This window comes from Tupaia chinensis, unplaced genomic scaffold (genome assembly GCF_000334495.1).
Source record: "Tupaia chinensis unplaced genomic scaffold, TupChi_1.0 Scaffold000272_1, whole genome shotgun sequence".
Taxonomy (NCBI): Eukaryota; Metazoa; Chordata; class Mammalia; order Scandentia; family Tupaiidae; genus Tupaia; species Tupaia belangeri.
The window spans coordinates 6,149,955-6,159,258 of NW_006159754.1; the positions used below are offsets into that span (position 1 = coordinate 6,149,955).

The window sequence follows — 9,304 nt, forward strand, 5'->3', positions numbered from 1 at the left end:
AAAAAACCAAAAACAAAAACAAAAAAAAACGCATCTCATTGCACATACTCTGTCTCCCAGTTTGGGTTCTTTTAGTTTTGTGTTCATTCATGGTTAAACTCAACACCGCCACATTCTGGTACACACATCCCAGTGTGAACACACCTCAACACTAATACATGACTCAGAGGTGAATGTTTATTTGAGAGAGAGAACAGAAATTCTTAGGAAATACATTCATGTTCATGGTTTATTACCAGCTCAAGTTTGAAACAAATTCTGCATTTTAGTATTTCCCTCAACCACAATAAATGCTAGAAATACTACCCCATTAACTTAGGATTCCTAGAAGTCAAGAATCATTTTTGAACCCCTGAGATTTGTATCTCTTTGGGCCAGGGGAAAGACCCCAATAAGCAGCACTAGCAGAAACGATGTAGCGGTTACAAAGACACTCGTGAGAATGACCCCCCAAGGAAGTGGTCTGTGTCCTGGTCCAGGTGTGCCTGTGATCTGGGGCTGACTGAAACCGGGACTGGACTGTGTCACAAGACCTGTAGGGGGCGCTGTCTCTCTCTCCCGCCTCTTTTCCCTCTCCCTTTTTTCCCCCTTTTGCTCATGGTAGAAATAAACTTAAAAAGAAAGAATGAAAACAGAAACCTAGGACTGCACATAGAAAGACATCGTATAAAACTTCACCACACTGACAAATAAAAATCCCAGTGATCTCTCCCATCCCACTGCTTACTGCTGTGAGGATAAATATATTCTCGAATTTAGGCTGAATTGGTCCCTTCCTTACCAGATGGATTATAATTAATGTTAATATTATCCAACGTTTTTGAGCACTTACTATGTACCAAGCCAGCTTTTGAAGAATAATATGTATTTACAGTAGGTCGTATTTTGACCCCGTTTTACAGATGAGGAAGTTGAGGCACAGAGAACGGGCATACCTCTGGGGAAGCTCCCAGCTATACAGACACTCCGGCAAAGAGCACTGGACCTCCCTGGGTTCTGCTCAGCCCCTCCTGATACATCAGCCCAGAAAGTTCACACCAGTGGCCACGTCTCTGATTACTGGACGTGAACGGAGGACAGGCCATTGATTTGTAAGTCTAAATGGAGCTACACTGTGAGGAGAGCAGTATCAGGGGGAACCAGGATACATTTTTTTTTTCTTTCTCAAGTCCTACAGGTGGCTTCTAAATTCCTTCACAATTTTTGTGTTTTCAGTTAAAAATGATGGCATCAAATGAACACATCATGCCTAGATCTGGCTGGGTCACACTCAGCTAGTACAGGTAACCAGAGACACAACATGAAAGACACTATAGTTCCCACTGCCGCCAGCTGGGTCTTTTCCAGGATTAATATAAAATTCAGTGTATATGTATTTCTTCATTATTTTAGCCAAGCAAATGACTCCTTAGGAGATAACCGTTTCTCAGTTCTGTTAGGCCCAAATACACCTCTTGGCAGAAAGGATGGAGTCCGGATGGAGTCCGTACCCCTAATAGTCTTTGAAAGCAAGTAGGTGGATGGTGGGGTACATGGGGACATAATGACCAGACTGGCTTGCTGAGCTTCCCTATAGTTTTTTGTTAAAAACCAGTTTGTCAGGTCCAGCAAGTAGTGCGGTGGTTAAGGGTGTTGGACTCCCACATGGCCAACCATGGTTCAAGTCCTGGATCTGGCAGCTTGTTTTTAGCACTTTCCCTAGCTCTCCCTCCCTCTCTCACTCTCTCGCTCGCTTGCTCTGTCTCTCTCTGGTTAAATTTAATACATAAATAAATATTAAATGAAATAATTCTTAAAAAACAAAACAAAACAAAAAAACCGTTTGTCACAATGTACATTCCTGGACCAACCTCATGGCTCATCAGTTACATGCTCAGTAGAGAAAACTGAATCTCACATGTGGTGAGATTTCAATTGTGGTTCAAATCCTAGCCCCAGTGGCTTGAAAAAAAAAACATGCCAAGTGTGTGCATATGTGCCTAGGATCTTGATCAGATGGAAAAGGAAAAAAAAAAAAAAGATTGTGGGGTGATCACGCCCTGTTGGGGTGCTTTCTGTTTCTCTCTCTCCTTCCCCCATCTCGCTCTCTCTCTTTGTCTCTGTTTCATGCACATGCACACACCCTCTGGCATTAAAAAAAGAAAAAATCTATAATAAAATGTACGTTCCTTTTATGTAATTAGGTAATTAGTCAATTGGTTACTTTATTGATGACTACATTATCATTGCATGTGGCTTTAAGCCCTGTATCTTTCTCACCTTTCCGTAGATTTCATTGATTGTTATGTGGACAAATATTGACGCTTCTGTTAGTCCTTCCAAATAGACATGACGATAGCCTGATAAAAGTAAAGAAAGCCATTTCTTCTTAGTTGAACTTGCATTTGGCTTTCCCATGGGAACATGGGTACACCAGAATTGACTACAGTTTTTTTACATATTATAAAGCATATTAACAGTCATATTTATCATCTGATATATATTACTTATCACATATGCTATGCATCCAGTAAATCACATGCTATAATACACCCTCTGGAGAAAATAAGCATTGTCCATCTACACAGGCCAGCTCCCACCTACCAGGCACTAAGCTGCTGAAGGTCACAGTTCTTTGTCCAACGAAATCTCTTCCAATGGGATCATGATCCCACACAAGGAACCGGACCAATGCTATTTCTGGCATGTGTACTGTAAATGTCAGAGTTTCTTCCCACACAGGGTTAAATCCTTAGAGAAATGGGAAATAAAAAAGCAGAAAAGCAAAGAGCTTGGCTGAAAATCAGTTGGCAGCAACATCTTCGAAGCAGACTGAATATTGCTTGCAATGGCTATTAAACTGGTGGGGATGATGCTATTTCTGGCATGTGTACTGTAAATGTCAGAGTTTCTTCCCACACAGGGTTAAATCCTTAGAGAAATGGGAAATAAAAAAGCAGAAAAGCAAAGAGCTTGGCTGAAAATCAGTTGGCAGCAACATCTTCGAAGCAGACTGAATATTGCTTGCAATGGCTATTAAACTGGTGGGGTGGCCGGAGCCACTCCAGGATGCCTCACTGAAATAGTCTCGGGTTTTGCCCTACTGCTGGAAAGTAATTGGTAGGAATATTGCCTGTAAATTGTCACATCAAGTCCATTAATCTCTGATACCCAATTATATCATAGAAAAAGCCTTTTTAATGTTCAGAATGCTTCAGTAAGTTCAAAAATTATCTATGGTAGTAATAAGAATAATGTTTTAGCAAAAACAATAAAGAATAATACAGCTCCCCCAAGAGAATGACACTTCTCATCAGACTTTATGGTTATAAAAACCACCAACAACCAGTCTATAGGTGATTTGCAGGTTTCTTCAGTATTATGCATGTATCATCCTACTTAATTCTTCTTTTTTAAAAGAATTATTTTATTTAATTTTATCTATTGATTTTTATTTTTAAATTTGACCAGAGAGAGGGGGAAAGTGAGAAAGCAAGCCACCAGGTCCAGAACTTGAACCACGGTCAGCCATGTAGGAGTCCAGCGTCCTAACTACCATGCCACCTTCCAGTCCTCCCACTTAATTCTTAGAGCAAACCTCTATAAGTATTATAAAAGAGTGAATATATATTCATTATGTTATAAACTATATTACATGTGAGTGACAGTACAGGGTTTATTTTTTTTTTTTCCCTAAGAAAAAAATACATAGGGCCAATCCCATGGCCTGGTAGTTAAGGGAGCCAGATTCTGCATGGCTGACTGCATGGTTCAAATCCCAACCTTGGCAGCTTCAAAAACATTCTGGGTATGTGTCCATGTATGCCCCAAATCCCAACAAGATGGACGAATGGAGGACACGTTCCAGATCATGCCACATAGGGGACACTTTCTCCCTCCCTCTCTCTGTCTTCCTCTGGTGAGTGAACATGCCCTTTGGCAAATAAATAGAGAAACAAATAAATATTGCAGACTTTCAAAAACACATAAGTTTTAAAAATCATATAAGTAACACAAGCTTTCTTTATAAAGTAGCAAATATCAGTATTTGTAACTCATTCTATAGTTGAGAAAATTTATGCTCATAAAAAATAACATGCCTGGGGTCCTACAGCAAAGACAGGGCCAAATTAGATTGTGCATTGCTGATTCCCAGTGGCTTCTCATGGAGCAAAACTTTACTACTTGGAAGATGATATATTTTCATTGATACGGAAAATGACTAGAATATAATTCAATTCAAATACTACTAAAACATAAAAAAAAAAAAAACACTTACTTTCTGATAAAATTCCATTAGAAAAAAATCATTATAAAAATTGACAAAAATTTGGGGCCAGCAGATGGCATGGTGGTTGGGGTGGCTGGACTCCCACATGGCTGACTGTGGTTCAAGTCCTGGACCCAGTAGCTTGCTTGCTTTGTCACTTTCATATCTCTCTCTCTCTCTCTCACTCTCTCGCTCTCTCTCTCTCTGTTTCTCTCTGGTCAACTTCAAAAAATAAAATAATGACAACGAATAAAATTAAATAATTCTTTTTAAAAATGAAGGGGTAAATAGGTATATTTTTAGAAAAACTGACTAAAAATTCAAGTACTCCATAAGTTTGTGTTTTCTTTCTAAAAAATGAAAGTCTTATTAAATATATATATTCACAAGTTATCAATCAGTCAACCCCATAGAAATTCTCAAGTTAATGAGATAATTACAGACTGAAAAATCACTGAGATGCCTTTCCTGAGTAAGAGATGAGATTATATTTTTGTGGATTTAGTGATGGGTCTCAATTATTTCTGAGAATAAAAAAAAAAAAAAAAAGAAGAAGAAGAATCTCTTGAACACTGGTTGGTGGGAAAATAGAAAATACATACAATATAGGAATATATATATTTTTCTCTTTGTTATTTCCTAATAAGTTTGCCCTACTCTTGAATTTCTATATTCCTTCGAGGCCTCCCAATGAATCTAATTTCTCAAGTATTTTGATGATTATGGCTTACATTCATTTTAGAGTATTATTAGTGATTAGATATTGAGAAAATAGGTATGCAATAATATTTGTCACATGTACAAACAAATGCAATTTTAAAATATTACCAAAAAAAGTCACAAAACTTGGGTAAAGAAAGCTTTCTTCACATCGTGGCTAAAATATAAGGAGAATGTCACCCATCCACCATGTGTACACATTCAAGAGCATGTTATGCTTGCATTCCGAGTTTTACACACCGCAGAAAAAGTGAGACATTATCAAGAAACGTAGGCTTCATGAATGAGAGCATTGAGGAAATTCATATCATAAAGATACAAGATAAAAATATCACGGAGGCATCTTCCTAACTGAATTTTTGATTCCTATTCTTTAAAGTATCATTCATTATTCTCTTTAGGTTTTTACTTCAAAAGCAAAAGTCTTGAGAGACGAGATTACAACATCCATCAAAACAAATCATGCATCAACGCCACAGTTACAGAGTCCCACGCATCGAAAGATCTTAACATAAACTCAGATGACAGTTATGGATTTTGAGAATTTATTGCTCCTCCAAGTAGATACTTTCTTCTTTTTTCAGTGCATATTCTATTTCTAGAGAGCCCTCATTAAAAGTGAACACAGATTATCTGCCATCTTACCATTGTCATCCACCACTCGGGTTTGATCTTTACAGCAATCCACTGGCAATCCAATAATTTCTACTTCAACAAAAGGATCAATGATCTATACAGATAAAGAGAATGTAGTGTTATAACATACTTTTCAGGACCAGCAGATGGCACTATGGTTACATCGCTGGACTCCCAGCTAATCAACTGTGGTTCAAGTCCTGGACCTAGCAGCTTAAAACTCACACTGGGCACATGTGCATTCGTGTCCAAAATCCCAAGAAGAGAATGGAGGAAAAGGGATTGCAGCATGGTCATCTCCCCAGGTGGTGTTTTCTCACTTTCTGTCTCTCTGTCTCTCCAGGGAGCACATGTGCCCTATAGGAAAAAAAAAAAAAAAAAAAAGCATGATACATTTCTACTCATACATTAATTAATTCAGAAATACTAGCCAAAAGGCCCATATTTTCAACCACAGCTAATTCTACTAGTGCTTACTAGAACAGAGAGAAGGTAGTAGGAGTAGCAGACATGGGACACAGAAATAAAAGAAATCAAATTCTTCTTTGTTATTATGTTCTAATGCCTCACAGACTTGATCCAATCAACTTACAATTTCAGTTCAGAGTACATACCCAATAGAACTGAGCGGTCTGGGTTTGTTTTATTTATTTATTTTTTAATTTGTCACCAGGCACCAGAGAGTGACAGAGAGAGAGAGAGGAAGAAAAAGGAAAGAAGGAGGATAACTTTCTGACAGTACTAATTAATCACTCTAGCTGCTGAGAAAAGAGCCAAATATAGGGGAAGAACGGGAGCAGGGCAACCAGCCGGCAGGGAGGCCATCACAGCAGAACTGACACTAGATGACAGTCTGGATTAGAGAGGTGGCAAAAGAGATGGAAGAAACGGACCCATCTGAAGCGCCCACTCTGAGGAGTAGATCACTGTGCCTGCTGTTGGAGATGACGAGAACAGAAAGATGGTTGGAAAAAGCCACCGTGGACAATGGACAGCAACTCATAAGGTGAGGCTGGGATGGCAGTGCAGCCCTGCAGGTCGGTTGAGATTTGACACAGTTGATGGTGGCACCTCACTGCAGAACTCTATGATTTCCTTCCTCTACACTAGGATCCAGAAATGATGGCTTAACAGGTGGGAGTGCCAAAGACCCTGAAGTGATGGAGCAGGCCTGGGAGGAAGGGCATGAGCACAGAAGGGGCTGACAGGAAGGGAGAAAACAGAGGCCAAGAAAGCCAAGGCCAGGTACAATGGAAATAATGGAGAAAACACTCTGGAAAAAACAGGAAGCTCTGGTCACAGAAGGAGGCATTTAGAAAGTATGCTAAAGAGGTGTTCCAGGAGATGACAATCATCAGCATGTGGCTAGGAGGCAGGTGACCAGTGTGCAGCATGGATAGGGGTTGCAGGAGACACTGAATGTGGATTGGAGGTTAAGACGTTCTCTGAAGCAATATTTCTATTAATAATAAAATTGTTCTTTGGACTCCACTCTAATTTTAATGTTGCCCATGTCAGCCTTGAGTTGTGACTTGAATAGTGTATTCTTGTACCTCTAAATTAGACAGTGTACTGCAACCCAGTAAAAACTGTGTGATTTGCCATTAAGTCGGTTAATATCTGATGAACTGAGGTCAGTGCTCATTTATGAACACATACACAAAGATCTTTTAGATGAAATATAGACACAATAATCACATAATTAACAACTTAACCATATGCAATTTACCTCTCCTCGGTCTCCAAACATGGAATCTGGAGGTTTGGGGAGCTGCTGTCCACTGATCACTTTCAGGATGAGCTGCTTTTTGGGGTTGGCAGGAAGTGGGTCACCAGAGAAAGGGTTGAAAGTACCTGGACCAAGTAAAGCAGGTTTAGTGAGATGGGAAGAAACCACACACACACACACACACACACACACACACACACAATTTAAGCTCATAAAACAAAGAAACTATAATAAATATTGAATTACTACAGTGTTTCTTAGAGAAAGAAATGATCCCATAACCATCAGTGTGGCTTTTGCCTGAAGGCAATACCAGCTGGCATTTCCATAGCTGCAGTTTTCATTAGAATCTGTTTTCTCAAGGCTCCCACAACGTGGGCTAATTTAAAGTAAGTGTTTGCAATTACCAACTATGACACGGAGGAAGGGGAGCATTTTATCTGAATGCCAGTAATAGAAGGAGGAGAGCAGTTATGTCAAATTCAAATAATTTTCTAATCTAAACCATCTCAGGTAGAGTGACTATAACAAACAGAAAGAGGACCTGCAATTAAGTAAATAACAGAGTAAGAAAACGCAAAGCATAAAATCCAGAAGATATGGCTGTCAACACCTTTGACCTGAATTATTGTACATCTAAATGGGAAAGATCTTGAAGAATTTTAAAGAGTCGAACTGAAAGAAAGTATTGTTTGATCTAACGTTATATTATCCTCTCTTTTTTGTCACCACTTTTGTAATTAGACTATACTGACTAAAAGGGCCTGCTGAAATTGTTCCAGGTGGAATTTGGTTTTGCCAGCAGGTCTCAGACTCACACTCCCTCGGGTGGTTTCTGAGGGATAGGGCTCAGATCTTACAAGGCAATCCAATTTATAAGTCATTCCCAGTGAATATCAAGTTGGGACACTGGGTTGCAGATGACAACCCACTGCTATCCATGTCTCACAAGATAGCATTCTAAACATCATGCCACTCAATATGAACAGTTGTGACAAGCACCTTTAGCTGAGCTTTCTTCTTTTAAATAAAAAAATACATTGTTAACATTTTCTTTCCTTTTTTTAAATTTGCTATAGGGTACATGCACTCACCAAAGAGAAAGAGAGAAAGAGAATGTGAGAAAGCAACTCCCCCATGGGCGATGGTCACACTGCAATCCTTTGTCCTCCATTTCTCCTTTTGGGATATTATGCGCGCACACACACACACACACACACACACACACACACACACACACACAAGCCCATTGTGCTTCTCAAGCTGCTGGGTTTGGGACTAGAACCACATAGTTGGCCATGTGGGATCCAGCCACTTCAACCACCACACCACTGGCTGGGTCAACATTTTCCGAAAAGCTCCTTTAAGAGAGGTCATCTGGGGTCAGACAGTGGCAAAGCAATGCAGAATTGGACCCATGTGGAAAAGTCCCTGGTTCATGACCTGAAACCTCCGTGTACAACCAGGCACGTGTGCGTACACTCATGATCCAGGCTGGCTGAAACTAGGGGTGGGACATGGTATGAAGACCCTGTTGGGAGTCCCTGTCTCTCTCTCTTTTTCTCCCCCCTCTCTTAGAAAATGAATATACTTTTAAAAAGTTAGAAGTCACATGCGTTAAGAGATAAAAGCATGAAATTAATGCATACCTTTGCACATTTGCTGAGGTTTAAGGACGTAGCCACAATTGCCATTTGTCTTGAATTTGGCTCGATTTAACTGCATCATTCGCCCTTCAGACTGGTAGTTCAGTGCCACTGTGCAAATTGGAAGTTTGAGAGAATTTGGCAAGATGGCAGGATGGAATCAGAAAATACAAAAAGCTGCTTCTTCTCAAGGCATACACACCTAGCTGGCAACCAGCGTTCCAGTAGGGCAGAGGGTTGAAGTTACTGGAATCAATGCGATAGGCAGAGGGGTAAATCCTCGTGAGCTGCTTTTGGTTATAAATCATGAACTGCTCTAATTTC

General features: G+C 39.8%; 1 protein-coding gene across 1 annotated transcript in view; it reads right to left on the minus strand.

Annotated features, from left to right (window-relative positions):
- PLCH1 (phospholipase C eta 1) overlaps positions 1 to 9,304 on the minus strand; it is a 236,993-nt gene that overhangs the window by 7,723 nt on the left and 219,966 nt on the right. The window contains exons 16-21 of the mRNA XM_027772378.1: positions 9,183 to 9,304; positions 8,984 to 9,091; positions 7,335 to 7,459; positions 5,615 to 5,699; positions 2,584 to 2,730; positions 2,260 to 2,339 (exon numbers count right to left, since the gene is read on the minus strand). The exon at positions 9,183 to 9,304 is cut by the window's right edge and continues 88 nt beyond it. Coding sequence (XP_027628179.1) covers positions 2,260 to 2,339; positions 2,584 to 2,730; positions 5,615 to 5,699; positions 7,335 to 7,459; positions 8,984 to 9,091; positions 9,183 to 9,304 — 667 coding nt within the window. The remainder of the gene's footprint in view (positions 1 to 2,259; positions 2,340 to 2,583; positions 2,731 to 5,614; positions 5,700 to 7,334; positions 7,460 to 8,983; positions 9,092 to 9,182) is intronic.